This window comes from Idiotropiscis lumnitzeri, chromosome 3, assembly GCF_059441095.1.
Source record: "Idiotropiscis lumnitzeri isolate Australia: NSW breed Sydney's pygmy pipehorse chromosome 3, RoL_Ilum_1.0, whole genome shotgun sequence".
Lineage (NCBI taxonomy): Eukaryota > Metazoa > Chordata > Actinopteri > Syngnathiformes > Syngnathidae > Idiotropiscis > Idiotropiscis lumnitzeri.
Window position 1 is genome coordinate 9,674,434 of NC_142393.1, and position 23,264 is coordinate 9,697,697.

Here is a 23,264-nt window from a genome sequence, read left to right on the forward strand (position 1 = left end):
ATAGGAGTCATGCTCACGCCAATGCAGCTATTGAAGGATTCATCATCATCTAGAGATTTTTTTTTCTGTTTGCTAAAAGACATTGACCAGGTTGTGCAGTCTTGTTTTTGTTCACTCACCTTTTTTTTTTTTTTTTTTTTTTTTTTTATCCAATCCAGATGTGCACAAGGGTACACAGGCAACCCATTGCTTGGACAGAAGTGCATTTCTGGCAACAATGAAGTCAATGGTACATGCTATGCTTTGATACAGATTAATATTACCCCATCCAAATATGGTCTTGACTTGTTAAAAAAAAACAAAATATACTCTTTTTAAGTATCTACTTTGATTTCCGCTTCCAGGCAACTGCTACAGCTGCGACCCAAGAGGAAGTGAAGGCTGCAATGGTGGCTCTTGTCGCTGCAAAGTAATAAAAATGATTTGTATCATTTTGTCATATCATGGACTGGACGTAAATTGCACTCTGCATCACGATTCTACTATCTTATAGATGAACGTTGAAGACCCATCTTGCTCCAGGTGCAAGCCCGGAACCTTCCATCTGAGCCAGCAAAACAAAGATGGTTGCCTGTCCTGTTTCTGTATGGGTGTGACTCAGCAGTGCTCCAGCTCCAACTACTACAGAGACCTGGTAAGCACTGAGAAGCTCGGAGGCAATGCTTACAGAAGAGCAAAGGTTTACTGTCAAACAAGTAGAATTTTCTTCCAAGAGAAATGTAACGGCAGGATCACGCCACCGCACCAAAATCAAATTAGCCAGTCGAACATTTCTCAGGGAAGAATCCGGGGCAAAAGGGATGTCTGTGGAAAGAGCGAGTTGCCTCATGGGAGAGGCAATAAACTCTGCGGTTTTGTTGGTTTCCACCTTGGGAACTGCAGCTCGTCTCTGTTTTCTACGGCCATGCGGCAGCAATTTCCTAAATGTTGATGGAAGACAATTTGGTATTATAAGAAGAAAGAAAACCGAGCTCCACAGTCGACTTGCCTTCTGGTTACTGAGTCCACTTCTTTTCTGTCGTATTCATTCTGTTTCTATTTGTATTCCTGCAGGTATCAGCAACATTTTCCCCAGGGAACTTCCAAGGATTGGCGCTGGTGAACCGTCAACGCACAAACCGCATCACCACTGGTTTCACAGTTGAGGTTTCCACCGAGGGGACTCAGCTATCTTACAGCAACTTTGACTACCTTGGGCAGGAGCCCCACTACTGGCAGCTTCCTGACGTCTTCCAGGGAGACAAGGTTAGTAGCCTAAGAGTGTGTGGGCAGTGAAGCGAGTGGTACATCTGGAATTTTATTTTTTGATTTCACCACTTATAGAAAGATTCGTCTTTTACTCGCATAAAACGAGCAGAACAGGTATGCGAGTGGCTACTGTGTGTCTTGTTCGTAAATGCTGTGCTGTTTTTTACTTTTGATATTTTTTCCTGCATGGGTTTCAAGTTGACCTCTAATTTTCAAGGCTTGCATCACGTACTTCACAGGGAGTGAAAAGCCAAGTAAATTAATCAACCATTAAAGCCCTTCTTACGTTTTATCTTGGCTTGAATAACACCGGGAAAGCAATCCCAAATACTATCAGTTCAGTGATAAGGAAAGCGATCAAAGCTTACGCTTTATCCACATCAATAGAATGACTCCCGAGTTGCCAGAGGAGCGCCTCATGAACGATGCTTCCATTTGGAATCAAATGGCTTCCAAGAGTAAAGACACTCACACAACTGAGAGAGACAGTGACGTATTCGGTACAACTTGCCTTCAAAATGATCATTTCAAGAATGTGTAAAACCAGTGGCAGGCGGTCAAATCCTTCAAGGCCTTCTCTGCTGGACTAACAGAATCAAGAAATTATGATCATCATTTTTACATTGATGTCATATTATATCATAGTGTTGTATTTTTAGGTGAGAGTTTTTATCCAATAGAAATTCAGCTAGCTTGTGTTGCCAGGCAGATTTCATGATACCAGTAGCACGCACTATTCGTCCTAGGCCTTCAGATACAATCGTGCGGGCGTCTCTTCTGTGTGCGTGTTGGGGCTCATACAGTTGATAGACAGTTGCGATAGCCAATCAGATCTCGAGTTAGTTACAGTGAGCCTTCTCGCTGGCCTTACGCTGAAAGTGATGATCGCATCTTGTGATTGGATCCTCACTCGAGAGGGGGAAGCAACACACCCCGAAAGTCGTAACTATCGACCGTTGGAAAATCTAAAATATATTCTCGCTTTTTTTTTTTTAAATAACAATATCGCGGCCATTTTCAAGGTACGGATCAGCTGTGAGGAGAATCTATTAAATGTTGCTAGATGGTTGAAGAGCACTAATAGAGGTACGGACAAGACTAAGCAGCTTCATAATCAATGGCCTTCACACTCTGACAGTGCAGTGGATTGAAAATTGACCCTGGAATGGAGGACCGACGAGGAAAATATGAACTTGAACTTTTAGTCTTTCGTGAGCTCCGATCTGATGTGGATGAATAACGCCTCTAGACTTCAAAGAAATTGGTGCTTTATTGAGACCACAGATGAAAACTGTTCTGTGAACGCCCCAGACCTTGCAAAATGTTTCTGCTTCAAATCTACTCAATGTCAGTGTTGAATTGAGAAGAGATCACGGCAGTCTGACTCGTTCATGTGTGCAGTGCATCTCTCACTGTCTAAAATGCATGATTAAGCACGACTACTACTTGCGGTCACGTTACATATGGTCTGATAACTCTCAACCCCTGACCGGTCATCTTGAACGATAGCATGGTTACGGATCCTTGGGCTCGATCCACTTTATGCGTCCTCAGGGTGATTTCAGACAGCTGGATGATGAGGTCTGGGCGCTCCTCTCAAACTTTTCCCTTCAACAATTTCCACTCTCCTCTCGTGTTTCGACATCCTCCTCCTCTTCATCCTTCTCTTCCTCTCGATGGCCTTTGCGTAACCTGAGCCCACCTTCTCGTCCGTCTGGCATCTCCTCTTCAATTCGACCAGCCCGACCCCAATCGTACTCTCCGGGCCATGCGCCTCGTATGCAGGTACTCTCTTCCAGGGATTGTGAGCGTGACATTTTTGGTTCCTCTATCCCCCATTCAACGTCTTCCTTTTCTGTTTGGGTTGTGGTTTTGCTGTCGATCAACAGACCGAGAACGCAGTGAGCAGGACGACTCCTCGTGCTTCTGGAGTGGTCAGCAAGGTACAGGACAGCAGCTTAACTGACTGAAAGAGCACAATTCAGAGAGCCAATATCGTGAATGATTTACAGAAGTATCGAATAGGTGATTTTAAAGCCTCAGATGTCTTAAATTGTCATTTTCACATTACCGTGAGTGGAAGTTGTCAGACGGTGGGATAGTCGGCAGAACAATGGGTGATTTATTAGCGCCTTGGAGCGTGTACCTTGAAAGAATTCAACTGTATGCTCTCCATTCCTCCTCCCGGGCTTCTTCTTTTGCTTGCTAGCCTCTCTCCATTTCTGTGCCTCATTTTCCTTTGCTTCCCTCACTTCTTGCCTCTCAGTACTCTCTGGTCTACAAAGGTTTCAGCTTGCACCAGGACGATGTGCTCTACTGGCAGCTCCCCACACAGTTCACTGGGGATAAGGTACTGTAACTGAAAACCTTGGGTCAAATCCCTCAGCTCCGTTCTTCCCAGCAACTTTTGACCTCTATCCCACAATCCCTTTGGCCTTTGCTTTATCCCCGTCGTCCGGTTTTCCCATATGCATCTTCTGTTAGAAAATGTTTTCTCTCACATCATCTTTTATTGATAGTTCCGTTTTACATATTCACCAATATTCTTCCTTATTAGTTATGTCATATTGTCATTAATAGTAAAAAGATACTGTTAGATTTGGAGGAAATTGGGTTTAACTATTGTATTCCTGATTTTCTAACTCCCCACCTCGTATTAAAATGCTTGTTTTTCCCGTTTCTCAGAAGCGGTGTGACAGGGATTCAGCCCTAAAAAATGTTTTTCTGACGAAAAAAAAATTACATATATAAATTAATTACACATATCTTTTTTTATTATTTATTAATTACGATATTTGCTTAGCTCTGACATAGATTTTGTTTCATAAATGCAGTGGTCCCCAAACATTTTTCCCTAATTGGGAATGGCCCCTTTAGGCCAGTTTCTACAGGTGGCCCGAAAATCACGGGCAACTGTTAATGTCGAACCTCGTAGTTTCAGGATTGCTAAAGCACTACCTGACACGATACCTTCTTCATCTGCTAATTTAAGTCATTTGATTTTTGATTCAACTTGGCTTGGAATCTGATGGCGCTTACTTCCCCTAATGACCACTTTATGACCGAGGAAAATGTATTCATTTTTCTTTAATACTTTTAAGGTGGGCTCGTATGGTGGCAAACTGAAATACACAATCTCCTACGTGGCTGGCCCAAGAGGAACTCTACTCGAAGATGCCGATGTGCAAATTATTGTGAGTGTGAGAGCTTCTTCTTAATCATATTCATTATCCTATAATTATATTTTCTAACACCTTCTTGTATTGTTCCTATAGGGTAACGACATCACTCTGGTAGCTAGACAACCCTGGCAGAGAAGGCAGCATGGAGGCAGAGAGACTCAAAAATTTGAGATTGTCTTCACCGAGGTAAGAAAAAAACAGCCAGCGCAGGATAAACTGCGCTGAAAGTGGAGGAAAGGCCCATGTGCCGTCTCACTCTTTTCCATCTTATCACAATAAAACTGAGAGGCCCTTGGTCAAGCAAGGTCACTAGAAAGACAGTTCTGATTTTTTGCCTGATCTTGATAACTGTTAAAATCACAACTACGACTAGAAAATCACTTTAGCTTAAAGGGCAAGTCAACCAAAAAATGTTGTTTACAATAAATATGTTCTATGCTGACCGACTAGAATAAAATTGATATTCTGATTAATGTTGTGTTTGTGGAATACGAATTAACAAAGCTTGGCATTTGACCCTTTTTTGCCGGTCAGTCCCCCGCCCTCCAGCCGCGATCTCTGTACCGTTCCGTTGAGTTTTCCTTTAAATAGCGTGAAAAGTAGCCACTTATCCATTTTCTATCCTTTATAATTTCCAGGACCACTGGCGTCGTCCCGATGGCATGCCCGCCACACGAGAACACTTGTTAATGGTTCTGGCTGACCTGGATGATATTCTGATCCGGGCGTCCTACTACACTGAGATGCGTTCTTCTAGTATCTCCGACATCAGCATGGAAGTGGCTGTGCCCAACTACAGCGGCCTGGCGCAGGCTCTCGAAGTGGAGCAGTGCCGCTGCCCACCTGGATACCAGGGTCTTTCCTGCCAGGTTAACTCTCCTTGTATTTCTCAATTCAGTTCACCTGGCGAAGGCGCTGACTTTGTTTGAGTTCTCCGTTATCTACATTTAATTCAGGACTGTGCACCCGGATACACTCGCACCGGTGGAGGATTATACCTGGGTCACTGTGAGCTCTGTGAGTGCAACGGCCACTCCGACTCCTGCCACCCCGAGACGGGCATCTGCACAGTAGGAAACAGAAAATTACCGAAATGTTTCCACGAAGGTGTGATGGACACACAGCAAAAAAAAATACAAATCTTTCTTCTAGAACTGCCTGCACAACACTCAAGGCGAGCTCTGTGATCAGTGTGCATCCGGCTTCTTCGGTGACCCCACTGTTGGCACACCAGAGGACTGCCAGGCCTGTGCCTGCCCTCACACTGACCCGGACAACCAGTGAGTTCTGGCACAGATGCCTGGACTGCACATTCCTCCTCTATTTATAGCTTAAGTCTTGTACTGCTCACATGTTCATGTTGACACCAAATTCAACCTTGTGAAATCTGGAGGGTCTGCAGCGAGTAGACTTTCTTATCAATCAAATACTGCCCTCTCACTTCAACTACCTGCCCATCTCTTTTTAGGAAATCCAAATTTTGTTCTGCTACAACACGTTCTGGCCGATGATTTAGAGGCGGTGGAAATGAGCTCATCTTGGAACAGAAAAATAATATATACAGTCTATAAATACAACTCTGAGGAAAATCTCTTTTTTTTGTAATAAACAATAATAACTAAATCAAAATACATCCATCTCCATTTCAACCAGAGAAACACACAGCTTCGATGTTATGACAGATTTTCTTATACTTTGAATCTTGCTACTTTCAAATCAAAGCTGTCAAATGACTGCTTTGAAAAAGTCAGTAAAACAACAAAGTTGGGCAGTAACTAATGGTTATTTTAATAATAATTTAATATGTGGATATATATCTAATTATAATAATATCTTTTTTTTTTTATTAATGGATTAATTGGATTTTAAAAAGTTTAAATTTCCCTCCCTTTATTCAAAAACAGGACAAGGTTTAATAATAATAATAATAATAATAATATTGCCTTTATTAGTCCCACAATGGGGAAATTCGAGATTCGAAACCAGGCCTCCTGGGGAGACTGGGTCCGGAACGCGGCGCCTTAGACCACTCGGCCATCCAAATGGACAGTGTGGAAAAATTACAATTTAACTATGATTAAGTTACTGTTTTGGTCAATAAAATATTGGAAATTATACAAAAATGTTGATGATTGCTTTACAAAATAAAAGCAAATATTTTATATATATATATATATATATATATATATATAGTTATTATATATTATGATTATTATTCTTATTTTAATATTTTTTACCTGTTTGCATTTAGAATACATGCGAAACATGCATCTGGAGAGACCATTTGTGGTTAATTTCTTTTGGTGCGGCTTTTGCCGTCCATTCATTTTCTTCTTACCCTTTTTGACAGGTTCTCTCCTACCTGTGAGAGCCTCGGAAATGGAGGCTACCAGTGTACTGCCTGTCAACCTGGCTATACCGGCCAATACTGTGAGCGGTAAGTTTTTTTCTTCAACGCTACCAACATGATAACTTCAGATCGTGGACTGAGTAGTGGCAAGTGGACCCATTTGACTTTTTAACCACCAAGAATTGTCCAGTGTCCTCCATTGAACTTTTGCGGATTCAAACAATGAAATGTCAGTTGTGTCAAATGTGTAAAGTACAACTTGTGTTCTCCTCTTTAAATGATACATTGACAGTCATTATTTTCTTATTTGTTGACAAATGTGTGTCCAATTTATGTCTGGTTTTTACTGTCAACAGATGTGCTCCTGGTTATGTAGGCAACCCACAGGAGAGACAGAAGTGTCGCCCATATGATGGTAAGATGATAAAAAAGGATAAAAGGTGGAAAACATACAATAGTTTCCAGTTATATCTACCCGCCTTTGGGGTTTATATTGGACATCACAATTTAAAAAAAAACAAAAAAACATCCTGCTTAGAATGTATCGCTGCATCTTAGCTCGTTTGTCATGTATTTTCTTGTTTGACTGTAACAGTTTGTGTTGCGACCTCATATACTCAGTCGGATGTTTTCTACTTCCTAGTTGTCGCAAATGTAATATTAATCTGCATTTCTTGCTGCGTTTTTATTTCACCCTTCATTCTTCAGCTTGAACAGAAAGTGAGACATTTTGAGTTGAGTTGTGACCAACTCTTAATGCTGTTCAGGATTCTATTCCTCATTTTTGTCATTTTGGCCCTGGCAGCTGCAGCGTCATTGGTGGTGAGGGTGTATCCAGAGAGGGTCCTGACGACGCAGGGTGGCTCTGTCACCCTGCGTTGCCAGGTGTCCGTTTCGAGTCCACACCACTTCTACTGGTCCAGAGAGGATGGGCGGCCCATCTCAAGCAGTGCTGACCGACGCAGACAAGGTACAACACATGCTTGGATCGCTTAGCTTGAACATTGAGATATCTGTGAATCATCAAGATTATTTACTTGTGGCTCGAACGACAATAACAACTCGACCGTTTTTTGTCACTTGTATGCAGGCGCAGAATTGTACTTCTCCAATGTCCAGCCGAGCGATGCCGGTGTTTATATCTGTACCTGCCGGGACCAGCGCAGCACCAACAGGAGCCGTGCTGAAATTGTTGTCACAAGTGTGTATGAGTCATGTCGCCATGTGATGTGTCCTTTGTGGGACAACATGTCACTGCAGGGATTATCACGTAACAGTGTTAAACTGAAGATGGCGAATGATTTAAAATGGTATTTTAAATAAAGACAAAATTGGTGCATACAGGCAAAGATCCAATATCCTAAGACAATAACAAAGAGGTTGAAACAGACAAGATAACCATAAATTGTCTTTTTTTTTCCAGTGCAAAGGGCTCGTTTGCAAAATGACGGCACAAAACTGCTAAACAAGATTCCATCAAGCAAAAGAACTCATTTTGTAATTTTTTTTTTTTTAAAAAATCAACTCAAACAAAATGTTAATATTGTTGAGGTGTTATGTTAGCCCTCATTTCAAATGCATAATATAATATTAGGCCTGCTCACGTTGTAATACAGGGCACTAGAAGACCTCGCGTAAGCGCCATGTAGTGGTGATTGGTATTATCACAACTTAAAAATAACTTAATCGCATTATCATGAATTTTCTTTTTTTTTTTTCTTCTTAATTGTATTTTCAGAGTTTAGATTTTTTTTCCCAGTCGAGCCTTCGTTAAACAGATCAGTCAATCGTAGCCCGGGAATTAAATTGATAAACAATCATTATGTGGTTCAGTTTTTTTTTTGTCTTCCGAAATAAAATTATTGTAAGAAGGTGACGATCAGCTCTGCACTCTTCTCCTTTTTGTCAGGTGTCCCAACCAAAGCCATTGAGGTGACAGTGGAGGAACCCAAAGCTCAAACCATCAGAGTGGGCTCAACTGTAAACTTCATCTGTACAGCAAAGAGCAAAGTGAGAATGATTGTAGATTTTTAATCAAAGAAACCTGATTCAGATTTGAGGATTTACAATTCTGCATACTGTGCCGCGAAAAAAAAAAAAAAGCAATCGCAATTGGCTCACTTGACTCATGAAGTGTAAATCCAGCCACTAATTTGTTTTTCGTCTAACATCATAAATACCGACTTTTTCAAGTGCAAATGTCAAAATTCTTTTCCTTCCATCCTTTTAAGTTTTTGTGTCTATTTACAGTCGCCGGCCTACACGCTGGTCTGGACCCGTTTGGGTAACGGCAAGCTTCCCAACCGGGCGATGGACTTCAACGGCATCCTGACCATTCAGAACGTCCAGCCCGAGGACGCCGGCGTGTACGTGTGCACCGGCTCCAACATGTTCGCGATGGACGAGGGCAATGCCATCCTCTATGTGCCAGGTTTGTGATCCTTGGCACCGTTAGCATCCTCCACCGTCCAATCAGCTCTGACTGCCCCCTCTTGCCCCTCCCCCTTCTTCCCTGCTTCAGCTTGAAATGGCGCATGCTTCTCTGCTTTTTGTGCACTTGGCGGCTACTAGCTAACAACATCGTAAGCTTTCAGCCCTAACTCGCAATAGTTTTTGCTCTCAACGCTGGGCCAAACCGGCTCTTCAAACTGCTTTTTTTTTTTTTTTTTTTTCATTCCTGCTGGTGCAACTTTGTCTGCTGTTTGCAGAGATACAGCTTGTGGGGTTTTAAAATGCAACTTTGGACTAGATATTATGAGATGAATAACAATGCCGTTTGACGCCTAACAAATGGGCAATCACTTTTTGACAGAGCGCTCTTTTACAGCTCTTAACCAAATTTCTTTTCCATATGGGTTGAATAAATCAGTGGTGGTTTGTCTGCTTATGGATGACTCGCTGGTGATTCCTTTGCGCTTGACGTTCTACTAGCAGGGTGTTAAAACTTTCAACTTTTGGGCTCCTTGGTGTCCTACCTGCCAGAGCTGCTTTGTGTCATGGTGAGCAGGAACGTGGAGGCCCCACAGGTGCTTTAGTGATTAGAAAATCAATGAGGGCTTCTTTAAGGAGCAACTGAGAGATGCGGAGTATTCCTTCAATGAATTAGCTGCGACATCTGAAACACTCCAGGTCACGGATACTCGTGACCTCAACGGTGCTATCTGCCATGCAGTTGGCAAAACATGTGCTTGACTTTTTGACATGTTTCTGTAATAGTTTTTCTTGAGTGACGGCACGAGTCACATTTATGGCACATTGTTGGGCTATTTCACGTTTGATTTAAGATGCAGACGAACCATTAAATCAACTGTGGTATTATGTTTTAATCTTCCAGGTTGTTGACGCCTTTGACTGAAATGTTGAAAAATGCAAATGTAACTACACAGCACGTGTAGCGTTTTAAGAGAGAGTTATAAACAGCGGTTTGTATGCTTCATTTTAGCCCATCAACTTTTATTTGCATCGCTTTTTCTGTTTGTCCACGCGCCCTGATGCTTTGTTGATGTCATACCATTTGAAAATATACCCAAAGTTGTTTATATTAAAATGTTTTTGGTCTATATATATTTTTAAAAGATGTCACATGTAACGCCCACGTGCTAAGCTGTTTGTATTCTAATTGGTAATATTTATCGTGACTGTGAAAATATTTGGTGGAAAATAGAATATGAATTAAAATAATGGTAAGGAGATTGTTCTGCTGTAAGAACAGAGCTGCTGTTATTTTGAACATGAAATAAATAAAAAAAAATGACCACAAGCTGTGTTTTCTAGCAGCTGTTATGTAACACATTTTTTCTTTTGATGTGTCTGAAATGGCTTGTAGCTACTAACGTGCATGTGTGCCCATGCTCCGTATTTGTCTCATTGTCATGCTCTGTGAATGTGTTCTTGTGTGTCTTTTTTTTCTTTTATTTTACAATATTACCCATCGGCCACTCTGGTTTGAGATGGGCCTAATCCAAAAGAGTTGGGTTAAGTTCTTAACAAACCCAAGAGGTAAGTTTGACATTTAATTGCATGCAAATATGAATATTTTTTAACGAGTTTATAGATTAATAATGCACACAAAACTAGCATAGATATTTTTGTATGCACAACACAGGAGGTACAAACGTTCGTTTGTAACCACCTGTATACTTGAGATCTCAAACCATACCCCTCCCATCAACATTTATGGGGTTTTTTTCTTTTTTTTTCATAAATTCAGTGTCATCCAAAATAGTTGTATTAAGTTCTTAATAAACCTTTATATGGCCTTATTATTGCAATTTTTATGTTTTGTTGAAAGGTCCCATGCCAGCTATTTTTATTTATATATTATTATTATTTTTTTTTTTATGACTACTCCGCTCCATGGTGACGTCATGTGGCCTTGCAGCTGTCCAGAAAACACTAAGGCTAACTCTCCAATGTGTGTTGATGTGTGGCTGTGTCACTTAAAACGTAACTTATTTATCGTGTGTGTGAAAGCTTACGGTATGTTGACGAAGCCATCTCCTACAAATGAGTTTTTATCTGATTTTAATTTTTTTTTTATGTTGTTTTTTGGAGCGGGTTTAGTTTTTAATTAGCTTTAGTTTTTTTTAAATGTGTATTTCTTGTGTGCAACATTTAAAAAACATCATATTATTTTGTAAAAATATATTTTGTTATTGATTTATTATTATTATTATTATTATTACATTTGTGAACAAAACTAGGAGAGTATTTGTTACCTCGTCACATTTCTGAATGACTTAAGTGACTAAAACAGGGGAGCCATCCGAGTCCTCATAACAAACACGCAAGTTTGTCACCTGGGAGTTGTTATTTTGTTGGGACCTTTTTATTGGCTGCCGCTAGATGGCATCGCTTCTAGGCAGCAGATAGCAGAAGGTCCACATATTTCATTTCAAATTTATTGCAGTTTTTTATTTTTTTTTATGACTTTTAATTTGAATTATTTTGTAAGTTTTTCGTTAACCAAAATAATGCTGGCCCGAACAGAGCACAATGATGGTTTTGAAATGCTGAATTAAAAAAAAAAAAAAAAATGAAGGGGACATTTTTATTTTTGATTTTTTGGATGGCTTCGGACCTTTCAACAACTCATATGATCCATACTGTTTGCGTCTACAGTATCTTGAATCATTGGAGAATCCCTGGTGGGATACATCATGGTCATCCATAACCATGCATTTATATTTCCACTAAGCAGGACTCCTCTTATTTTCTTTTGAATAGACTTTTAAAATATTTTTACAAAATACCAACAACTCCAAAAATCTGACTTTTCCTGTCAAGATAATGTCAATAGAGTTCAATTATTTCAGAGTATTTTTACATTTATGTTAAGCCTCACGCTGGAGAATGTCTCAACGAGAGACGGGAGGTCTACGAGCCCAAGAATTGACCTATCAGTTTACCTGTGCCTCCCCACTTCTCCCCCTTCCTCCCTCCCTCATCTCTAGAGGCCTCAAAGACACAGATGTTTTACACAGCCTATGAAATGTTTGAAGGACACAGGAAGCGTAAGTCAGCATGGGCATGGTTTTCGCTCTCCTCGGAAGAACACTTGACTCTCTCTTACCTTTTGCATCTGCATGCGCTCATCTTCCAGATGATGTAGTTTTGGCCTGGTAGGGCCCATGTACAATCAACTGTACTCTGTGCTTTAGTCCATAACATCTTCTAGATTGTACATGAGCAGTACTGGCTCTCTCCTTTTGGTTTACAGGGCTCTATCGCTGCAGGATAAATGACATATTCAGCCTTATGGACAACTCCTCATGAATGTTGAGAGCATTTGAATTACTCAGTGAGGCTTTAATGGAAAACCTCTGAAAATTTTGGAAGTCATGCAAACTTAATTGCAAACAAATGAATTAAGGGCCCCTATTTTCGTGCCGAGCGCAAGTCTACCGCTAAGTGCAGTCTAACTCAGGGGTGGGCAAACTTTTTGATTGGCGAGCCAAAAGGGGTTTTAAAATTTGACAGAGGGGCCGGACCAGGAGCAGATGGATGGAGTGTTTTGGCCACCTCGCCTCATCTGAGAAAAAAAAAATACATTTAATTTTAAATGAGAGTGAGCAAAAGCAATAAAACAATATATATGTCTTTTAGAAATTACAGTATTTAGAAAATAAGACATTAACATGGTTTATTCATTCAATTTTTTTCAAGTTCGGTGGGTCAGATTAAAACGATTAACGGGCCGCATGTAGCCCCCGGGCTGTAGTTTGCCCACGCCTGTTCTAACTGAACATATTTTAGACTTAGCACTGGTAGAACTGGGCGTAACAGAGCGTTTGCGACGTTGTGGGATGGAAGTATTATATTCTCAGCCATTCCTTGCAGCATCCCTAATTTGCAGCAAAATCAGGGCTGTCAGACGTGCAAAACACCCGGGAAGACCCCATGCTAGCCGTTGGCGGAAACAGAAATTGAATCGCAGACATTGGAAGGTGACCTGCAAGACCTCCCCTTGCGGATGATGTGGTCGGCCATACATGAGACATGCGCGATAGGGGATTGCCGTGGACCCACAATTATGAGTCCAAGTGTTACATTATTTTAAGAAGATAATGATTATAATTTGTTCAATGAATCAATTTCTTCAGTGATTCATAGGGATTGTCCCACACCGGCGTAATAATGAATCAAATTCACCAAAATCGCATCACACTATCTGCACCGCAAGTTAGACCTGCTCTTTGCGAGTCTAAAATCTAGTATACTTTTTGTAACCAAATTTGCAGGGGCCCAGGGGGGGCGTGAGCAGGCACATCCAGCGAGGTGTATCATGTCTACCAAATTCCCAAGCACACTGAACAACCAAATTGTCGGATGAGTCCATGGAGAGGCATCTGTGTGCGCCGGAACGCCCAGACAGTCGCAACACATCTCCAAACATGCTTGACTAGACTTGTGCTGGCACGAAAATGAAGTTAGGCACATTTTTACGGCTAACACATCGGCGCCAACCTACCAAAAGCCCAAAGTGTAGAAAATATAAGTTATAGCTACGACTAAGACATATGTGAGACAACAGAGGACCATTGGAACAAACAATCCATTCCAAAAGGCTGTTTGAATGAAATACATTTTCTTGGCGAACCTTTGCGAGCATAAAAAAAGTATCTTTTTACTAAAAGAAACATTGTTTTACAACAAATTCCAAGTTTGCTCCAAGGGTCCAACAGCAATTTTAATAACTATTAAAAGCAGCAGTGTCTCCACATTCAGACTTTGGAGGTGTCTTTTCTTCTTTCCTTCTTTTCCTCTTTTCCTCGTCTTGTCAAGAAACATGCTGAGCTGGGAAACTGATCTCATCTGGGCTTCAAACATCATACTGTGCTTAATACATCCCATTCAAACCTCTTTGCATAATGTTGCTCAACGTGACATGGATCCTATTTGTGAATGTCAGAGTTAGAGATTGAAAAATAATACGACATTTTCTGTCTATTTTTTTTCTTTCGTGATTACTCGAGCTATATGTAAGTTCACATTTTTTCAGGGGAAGTGTAGTGAGTCCTCGCTCATCGCAAATCTTGGTTATCTGCCATCTTTCCAATGAAAAGCTCGATTCTTTTCACTTTGGATGGAACCCCAAAGGTGATTTCATTTATTGTGACTCATCCTTTTAATTGGCAGTGTAGATTCTTGACTGTGATTTCCATTTCAGATGTTATTGAAGAGAAATAATTGGATTGCACCAGTGAAGTTTGAACACTATGGAGAAAAAAAAGCAGAGCTGGGCACTTGACCCTTTTTTGTCGCTCAGTCCCCCGCCCCCCGGCCGCGATTCTTCATACACAAACAGTTGTTAGTGGCGCTTTTGGCGCGCTCGGAGGCTATTTTTGTCGTTTGCCCATTTCGCGAGTAGGTTCATCACACGCATGAGTGCTGATTCGTGGGATAGACTAAAATCAAACTTCGGCCTTTGTCAATCGAAGCCTTTTTAAAATTTGTCACCCATTACCCTCCTCCCCAAAAATGGGCGTCCGGAGATTCTTTGTTGGTGAAATGAAATATGGTACTTACTCAGACTCAAAACTGCTTCCGTCATCCCAACACATTTTCCTTCCCATCACGGTGATGGAGCCTCTCCGGACTGTTGATGTCTTTAAGGTCAGAATGTCACAGTTTCAACACTCCCCGAGCTTTTCAGCTGGCCTGCATATAACTGCTGCAGTCCTGCTGAAAGAATCCTTTCTTTTGCTTTGGCGGCTTTCAGGATTGCAGCCTGCCAAACTCCTACAGGCAGCAATATGCTCCGAGGCCACACCAATGGCTCCATGCCACTTTCCTTCTCTTTCGTCGACTACCAAAAGTGCCCACACGGCACTCCATCACAGATTCCTTCAATTGGCCTTCTGACTGTTTTGTCTTTTGTAGCTGCAGAAGGGGCCCAGCCTGTGGCTACCATCAGACCCTCCTCACTTACTGTCCAGCAGGGCCAGAGAGCCGAGTTTCGCTGTACAGTGACCGGCAACCCAAATCCTGCCATCGAATGGATCGGTATGACTGTTTGGACCTCCAATAGAATTGGTGTTTTCCCACTGATGTAGTTACAGGATGTGATTGTGTGTTTTTTTTTAATTTTTTAATTTTTTTACAGGAGGTCCCAGGAACAGAATGAGTCCCCGGGCAGTAATAAGAGGCAACATGTTGACCTTTACAGCAGTGGACCCGGCAGATGAGGGGGAGTACGCCTGCAAAGCTCTGAACACCCACGGCGAGCACACAGCACGGGTTTCCCTTTTTGTCAAAAGTATGCTCTCAGTACCTTCATGTAGGAAACTTTGTACTCTGACTACTCCCGTAGAAACATTTCTGGCCTAAGAAGTCTTGTTCCACTTAGTATTAATACGCACAATGGAAAATAATTTCACAATCAATGTGTCCGTTCACATTTAATTTGCACTAACTGTTCCAATGATAATAATAATATTGTTCAACAGCAAATTTTAATTGGAAGTGTCTTCAAATGTATTTAAAAAAAAATCTGATGTTGCCCAATATTTAATATTTGTTGTAATTCATATTGATGATGAAGAAAAATCCACCTCTTGTTGAACCTAACCCGTATTTCATAATTGAGAGAGAGAGAGAGAGAGAGAGAGAGAGAGAGAGAGAGAGAGAGAGAGAGATCATAAGATCATTTTTTTTTTTTTTAAGGATCTAATCCCAATGGACTTGGCATACTGCCCCAAGTCCAAGTCAGCCCCCAAAATATTGACGCTCACGAGGGGGACACCTTGAGGTTGTACTGCCGCGCCTCAGCTTCTCCAACCCCGAAGCTCACCTGGCTTAAAAACGGAGGCCAAATCCCAGCCCAGGTGAGATGCCACCGTGTTGATGACGCTAACATAAAATGACGCTAACACGATTGCAAGTGTGTTCACAAACCCTTTCTTGCACAGGTGATTCCAATGTCAATCATACTGACTGTGACCGTTTCTGCATTTTGACTATTTACCTCTATTTTTTTTTCTCCCTTGTGTTTGTGTCCTCCCCCGACCCTCCCCCCTTTTTTTGTTTTTTGGTACCTCCCCCTTGTTCTGACGTTTGCTCAGGCCATTCCCTCACACGGTTTCCATCAGTTTAAAAGCAACAGTGTCGATGTGTTACACAGACGTATTGAGGAACTTCAGGTCTGTCCATCTGTCCACTGTCTGTCCGTCCTATTCTGTAGCTCACATCCGTTGTCCTCTACTCACACCGTCTTTACACGTTGTTAACTAAGTGCATGGTCCAATATGTCCTCGATTCGCACCTTTTAGGAACCATTAATTTCCCGAAGCTACTCGCAAAGTCCTTTTAGCGTTGGTGCCAAAAACATTAAAAAGCAACTTGCTGCATCCAATTGGCTTCTTAATGTCCTTGCATGCAGAACTCGCTTTTATGTCAAGTGATGATCCATTCTCCTACGTTTTGTTCCGTCCCACTCATATTTTGACTAACTTCATCTATTAACCGCATACAAAGACAGAGAGATCGTTTTCCCCCTGACTTTTTTCTTCACTGGCTGCTCCGGGGCACAGCGAAGCTCTCCGGCCTTGTTTAGTTGCGCCATTCCTTCGCTTCAGCCGTTCCCAGGCGGAGCCAGACTCTGCCGTGCAACCGACCATAAATTCTGTATATTCTGGCAAAGGGCTGGCTTTGTAAAGCCATCGGTGTGTTCAGACACACGCTGAGCCATGGCCCGCTTCAGCTGCTGCTCCGTTTAGCCCGGCTTACATTCGGACAGGCTGCAGCTAAGCGGCTTTATCCATGCCCCAATCGCCCCCAGATGCGGAAATGCCTTCCTTGACCCACCCCGGCACCCTCTCCTCAATCCTTTTTACCCTTCCAGGAATTTTAATAAAATCTCATTTTCAGCCTTGAAGCTAAACAGTCCAATTCTGGGTTTGGGAGCTTTGTCCCTGATTTCTTATTTCGCATTCTTTTGAGTATTTCTAAGGCTCTAATTACACAATCATCATGTGCTGTAGTCTGCTCTAACAGCCGCGATGTAGTCACGCTTTTATGCAATCATGTGTGTCAAGCATATGTCGTAGATATCAGGCCCGAGCCTCCGTAGCGGAATCAATTCCAGCCTACATGTAATGTAGTGCTTGTGTGTTGCATTAGCTAGTGATGTCACAATGTCATATTTGTGTTCATCTTCAAAGGACTCGCTCAATCCAGGTAAGTCGCTAGTGACCGTCGCCAATTGGCTGCTGTGATGTCACTATAAGACAAAAGATTACAAATTATGTGTGACTTGTCTTTGTAATCGACTCACTTCCTGGTGTTTTCTTTCTAGGCCAACATGGACCGCACCGACATCGGTACGCTGCTTATCCCAAATGTAAAAGTATCCGATTCGGGCACGTACATGTGTGTCGGCAGCAACAGTGTGGGCTCGAACAGCGCACCCATTAAAGTTTCCGTGCGCAAAGGTGAACTGTTGCGTCCATTTATTCTTGTGCCTGATTGACGGTCGAGGACTTCACTGGGTATGTTTGTCGTCATGCAGCGGATCAAAGTTCCTCAATTGTCAGAATCCAGCCGTCAGAGGCAGACGTCCACGAGGGTCAGAACCTGTACCTCAATTGTATCGTCTCTGGAAATCCTCCTCCCCGCGTAACTTGGACAAGAGCCAGTGGAAGCCTGTCGTCCAATCACCAGGTTGATTAAAAGTGACTGTTGTCTTGATGAATCCATTCTATTGGATTTGGTTCAGAAAAACATTGCAATTTTTTTATTAATACTATCTACGTTATACTTATTATAAAATAGTCACATTCTGGTAATAAGCACTTACAATCAATGTCGGCCAGATTCACTTTTATTTTGCATTTTGTGTCAGCGCAGCAAATCTCGTTACATTTCATTGCATATCCACATAAATATGACAATCAAAATCTTAACTGAAAATATTTTGGCATATTTACTCATTTGTCAATATCTGGAAAGCTTGTATTTCCTCTTTTCTATCGACTGCATCTGCTGCACACAGGTTGTTGGCAGTCAGCTCCGCATCCTGTCAGCCACCTCGGCGGACTCGGGAGAGTACATCTGTCAAGTGCAAAGCACTCCAGGATCTCAAATCCACAGGGCCACCGTCTCTGTGTCGGTCACGTCATCGTCCTCACGTAAGCGCTCCTGAGGTCTTACGAACATGTAGGGGAAAGTGTGCAGGTGCATAGAATGAACATCTTAGTGCGGTAATGAATGTGACATCTTCTGAAATGAAATTTCTACCTCTATTTCTGGACTTCAAGTGTTGTTGCCAAAATATGCCACGGGTGCACTCTCACTTCCATAATTTGTCAGTGTCAATGATTTGGATGGTTCATGGAATGTACCAGTAAAGAAAAAGAAAAAAGTGGTTCCAAAAACACAGCTTTTGTTTTTATAGGTCTTCAAAGTCCAATCATCGCCATTGAGCCTCACAGCGCTGCAGTACGTGTTGGCGAATCGGCCAGCTTCAGGTGCAAAGTATACAGCGGAGCCCAACCTGTCAGACTGGAGTGGAAGCTATCTGGCAACCAACCACTGCCAGGTATTTACCACAATATTTCTCTCTCTCTCTCTCTCTCTCTCTCTCTCTCTCTCTCTCTCTTGCTCTCTCTCTCTCTCTCTCTCTCTCCCTCCCTCGCTCTCTCTTTCTCTCTCTCTCTCTCTCTTTTTTTCTCGCTCTCTCTAACTCTCTTTCTCTCTGTCTGTCTCTGTGTCTCTTTCTCTCGCTCTCTCTTTTTCCTGCACTCTCTGTTTTTCTCTCTCTCTCTCTCTCTTTCTCTCTCTCTCTCTCGCTCTTTCTTTTTTTCTCTCTCTCTCTATCTCTGTCTATCTGTCTCTGTGTCTCTTTCTCTCGCTCTCTCTCTTTCTCCCGCACTCTCTATTTTTCTCTCTCTCTCTCTCTGTCTATCTCTGCCTCTCTCTCACTCTCTCTCGCTCTCTCTCTCTACCTCTTTCTCTCTGTCTATCTGTCTCTGTGTCTCTTTCTCTCGCTCTCTCTCTTTCTCCCGCACTCTCTATTTTTCTCTCTCTCTCTCTGTCTATCTCTGCCTCTCTCGCTCTCTCTCTCTCGCTCTCTCTCTCTCTGTCTATCTGTCTCTGTGTCTCTTTCTCTCGCTCTCTCTCTTTCTCCCGCACTCTCTATTTTTTCTCTCTCTCTGTCTGTCTCTGTCTCTCTCTTTTTCTCGCTCTCTCTATCTCTCTCTCATGCCTCTCTTAGACCCCCACAGGGATGCGTACTGTTGCTGAACCGCATTACTGTGACGTGGTCACTATTTTATGTTTCCTCTTTTTTTTTTTTTTTTTTTTTTTTTTTTTTTTACAAAGTGTACCGTGGATGTAAATTTCAACCCTTCCCCACAGACAATGTCAAAGTTGGCACTGATGGTTCCGTGATTACCATTACAAATGCGAAACCCGCAAATCACGGTGCTTACCGCTGTGTGGCCAGCAACCCATTTGGGATCACCCACACTATTGTTTCCTTGATTGTGAAAGGTAATTTCCTACCATACATACACATGAAATTTTCATACACATTTCCATCATTTTGTTAAATCTTGAGTGTTCTGTCTCATTTTAAATCAGATGATTTTGCATGTTTGTCCAATCAGAGTCTCCTGTGGCCACTGTCACCCCTGTCGGGCCAGTGCACATCAGGGTTGGTGAACCTATTAACCTGGAGTGCCAGGCATCAGGAGAGCCCCGCCCTTCTGTCTCATGGCACAGGTTGGACAGCAACCGCAAGGTCAAGCTGAGCAGCCCCGTTCCTGCAGAGTCCAATGCAGTCATGCAGGTACTGCCGGATAAATACTCACCTAACGCCTGAACATCTCATTTCTCGCAAAGATGACCTCACATTTGTCTTTGCTACGACGCAGATACTTGTGGCTCGTCCAGAAGATAGCGGCACATACGTGTGCATTGCGCGCAACAACGAAGGGAGCACCGAGACCAGGATAGAAGTCATTGTTCAGGGAGGCTCCCAAATGCCTTCTGTGCCCAGAGTCATCGTTCCCGAGCCACTGATGATTGTGGTGGAAGGACAGACTGCGACGCTACGCTGCGATGCCCATGGTAAACAATCTAGTTAAAACCGCTCTCCCGACCGTCCACACCTGTGTTGTGTCACTGAAAATTAAACACCGAAATAAAAGCTGTAGATTCATACTACACTATCTTTCCGATTTTCCGTCCAAGGTTTCCCTGTTCCAACTATTACATGGTCCAAATTGCGGTCACCGATGCCTTGGAGACATAAGGTGGTGGACAACAACCTAGTGCTGCCCAACGTGGGACGCCAAGACTCCGGGGAATACATCTGCAGTGCCGTAAACAACATGGGCACGACAGAAGTTACCATTACGCTGGATGTAGAAAGTAAGTAAGCGTTTAGTTTCAAATGTACAGATGCTATACAGTTGTTTTTTTCTGTTTTAAATTATCATAAAAAAAGGAAACCGTTTCTCATACTGATTCAAATCATTTTTGTCACCCAACGAGTTACATTTAAAAGCTATAACCAGAAAATGTCTTCTTATATCATTTATTTATACTTCATCTGAATTTTTTCCAAATGCTGAGATCGCTATTGCCAAGCAAACAGTCGCTCATGTTGTCATACTGTAGTAAGTATCCATGCAAATTTTATTTGTTAAGTTGTTGTTTTTTTTTTTTTGCATTACAGTACATATTATCTATATTTTGACTATAAATTAATCAGGCATATAAAAAAGGATCACGAAGAAGATAAAACATCTATTAGTTGCTTCTGAGTATAAGTTGCACTTTTTTTAGGGTAAATTTATTTTACAAAACCGAGACCAAAAACAAAAGCGCTAGAACTGTGAATATTTGTATTTTTAATTTAAAATGGCTTACCATAACTAGAATCCTGAGTCATATTGTGGCCAAAGGTAGAACCCTGGTTGGTTATTGCGCCTTTTGGTGCTGGAAATAGCAAGGAGCTACATGCTAAACTAGCGTTGCGTCACATATTAGCATGTGCACGCCACATGCTAAAGAAGGTATTATGCCCAAATTATTTGCCAACCGCCTAAAGAAAACTAGAACAAGAAATGGAATAATAAATAATAGTCATGGCACCTAACGTGTAATGTCTTGCTAGTTTTTCATAAACCTGGTCAACTTTTTCCTCAGCCCCTCCGTATGCTACTTCTGTGCCTGATGATGTGGCCGTGCGTGTCGGGGAGGTGATCAGGTTGCAGTGCTTGGCTCATGGCACTCCTCCACTGACCTACATTTGGACCAAGCTGGATGGTGCGTTGCCCTCCAGGGCCCAGGTCAGCGACGGCGATCTCCAAATCAATCTGGCTACCGCAGAGGATGCTGGGAGCTACAAGTGTGTAGCTAGCAACAGAGTTGGCCACAGTGAAGTGGTGGCTAAAGTTACAGTCAGATGTAAGTTAGCGCTAACGTCTACTCTCTCCCCTAAAGGTATTTGAACAGTGAGGCCTGTTCTTTGTTTTTTTAGGGGAGACTGAAACAAAATGATCAAAAATTAACCGATAACCGATATTTGAAGCCGATATTCATTTGTTGAAGAAAGCGATAAAGTGGTGTCAACGTTTTCAAAAATAAAAACTCCAAAACTTGACTTAGTTTAAATGCCTTTAAGTACATATTTTTTTAAACTCCTAGTGATTAACTAGGCACTTTTTTTTAGATCTTTGAAAATAGACAATTTTGATGTAGTAGACAGACATTTATTAAAATTTCGACAAAGTCTGCCGCTATACCTTCCTCTGCTCGCGGGACCTCCCCCGTAGTGCGTGTGACTTGACGTAAAAAGCAATCGGGCAGCTTACTGCTGATTGGCTGCACAAGTAACCAATCTGTGGGTGGGCCAATCTGCTTCTGCAGGCAGGGCCACGAGCACAACAAAGTGAGAGAGAGAAGTGCGCTGCAGCAAGCCAAAATAAACCAGCTTTTAATTTTTCAGCCAAAAAAGGCCGATGCCCTTAATTGGCAAAATGCCAAATATAATAATCGGCCCGGCCGATAATCAGTCTATCACTAGTACCGAGAAAGCAGCCGCAGGGCGGGGGACTGACCGGCAAAAAAGGGTCAAGTGCCCAGCTCTGTTCTTTTGTAATTTCACATCAGGCTGTTTCAGTTGGGTATTTTGTCCGGTTACTCTCTTCATTCTCCTGTAAGTGTGTAAAAACGTAGTAGTAAAAAAAAAAAAAAGATATTTATTCTTTTAACTAATCAATGTTTTAGGACACTCCCGGCCAAAAAAACATACCTGTCAGTCACACGTTACACTTTTGCTCCAATTGAGTTGACTCAACACAAATGGCGCTTGTGTGTCAGCTCCAGATGTAAATCCATGCAAATAAAAAGATTTGGCCTCATTGTTCCAATACTTTTGTCTTAAAATCATTTAAAACGGAACATTTCATCTAAAAAAAACCGGTAAACTGTCTGAACGCTGTTAACAGGATATCACTACTCCTTGGTTTTCCCATTTGTAGCGCCATTGGCAGTGCGTGTGTCACCACAAGTGGAGGTGAAGGCTCAGGGCAGCGCTGTGGAGTTCACGTGTGCAGCAGCTGGTGGGGTAGAAACTAAAATTGAGTGGCTGAAAGAAGGAGGAGGCCTTCCACCTAACCACCACGTGAAGGACGGAGTGCTCAGGTGACACATAGCCAACAGATAATCGATGTCTCTTAAATCGACACTGTGATGATTTGATGACAGTTGTAGAGATGTCGTGAGTAAACCTTGACGTCTTGTTGGCTATGCTGCAGACGCTTGTAGACCTTTGTAACCCGTGCGCACCTACTTTAGAGACATATTTGGCCGTTTATACGCTCCCACTTCAAGATCATTTGTTCCCAAATGCTTTCAAACTGTCTGAATTATTGAATGTGTGTGCATATTTTTTTGCAGTTGTTTATAGAAGCTTCTTAAAATTCAGTACTGTATATTTCTTTCCATGATATGACTGCTTACCGGAGTTTAGTCTT

General features: G+C 42.1%; 1 protein-coding gene across 8 annotated transcripts in view; it reads left to right on the plus strand.

The window, feature by feature from the left end:
• hspg2 (heparan sulfate proteoglycan 2) overlaps nt 1-23,264 on the plus strand; it is an 88,411-nt gene that overhangs the window by 52,694 nt on the left and 12,453 nt on the right. For 5 of the 8 annotated variants that reach the window (XM_088289438.1, XM_088289441.1, XM_088289440.1 and 2 more), the window contains exons 30-59: nt 159-229; nt 345-409; nt 494-634; nt 1,054-1,245; nt 4,350-4,442; nt 4,524-4,616; nt 5,069-5,299; nt 5,387-5,500; nt 5,583-5,710; nt 6,781-6,867; nt 7,137-7,195; nt 7,586-7,750; nt 7,871-7,981; nt 8,690-8,790; nt 9,031-9,211; nt 12,234-12,293; nt 15,163-15,285; nt 15,386-15,538; nt 15,946-16,106; nt 16,344-16,421; nt 17,576-17,711; nt 17,789-17,940; nt 18,272-18,407; nt 18,674-18,817; nt 19,636-19,770; nt 19,887-20,068; nt 20,154-20,349; nt 20,473-20,652; nt 21,433-21,693; nt 22,770-22,932. In XM_088289438.1, coding sequence (XP_088145564.1) covers nt 159-229; nt 345-409; nt 494-634; nt 1,054-1,245; nt 4,350-4,442; nt 4,524-4,616; nt 5,069-5,299; nt 5,387-5,500; nt 5,583-5,710; nt 6,781-6,867; nt 7,137-7,195; nt 7,586-7,750; nt 7,871-7,981; nt 8,690-8,790; nt 9,031-9,211; nt 12,234-12,293; nt 15,163-15,285; nt 15,386-15,538; nt 15,946-16,106; nt 16,344-16,421; nt 17,576-17,711; nt 17,789-17,940; nt 18,272-18,407; nt 18,674-18,817; nt 19,636-19,770; nt 19,887-20,068; nt 20,154-20,349; nt 20,473-20,652; nt 21,433-21,693; nt 22,770-22,932 — 4,092 coding nt within the window. Of the gene's footprint in view, nt 1-158; nt 230-344; nt 410-493; nt 635-1,053; nt 1,246-1,323; nt 1,363-2,802; nt 3,034-3,137; nt 3,192-3,514; nt 3,599-4,349; nt 4,443-4,523; nt 4,617-5,068; nt 5,300-5,386; nt 5,501-5,582; nt 5,711-6,780; nt 6,868-7,136; nt 7,196-7,585; nt 7,751-7,870; nt 7,982-8,689; nt 8,791-9,030; nt 9,212-12,233; nt 12,294-15,162; nt 15,286-15,385; nt 15,539-15,945; nt 16,107-16,343; nt 16,422-17,575; nt 17,712-17,788; nt 17,941-18,271; nt 18,408-18,673; nt 18,818-19,635; nt 19,771-19,886; nt 20,069-20,153; nt 20,350-20,472; nt 20,653-21,432; nt 21,694-22,769; nt 22,933-23,264 lie in introns of all 8 variants that reach the window. The other 3 variants (XM_088289447.1, XM_088289446.1, XM_088289443.1) reach the window with 3 other exon arrangements.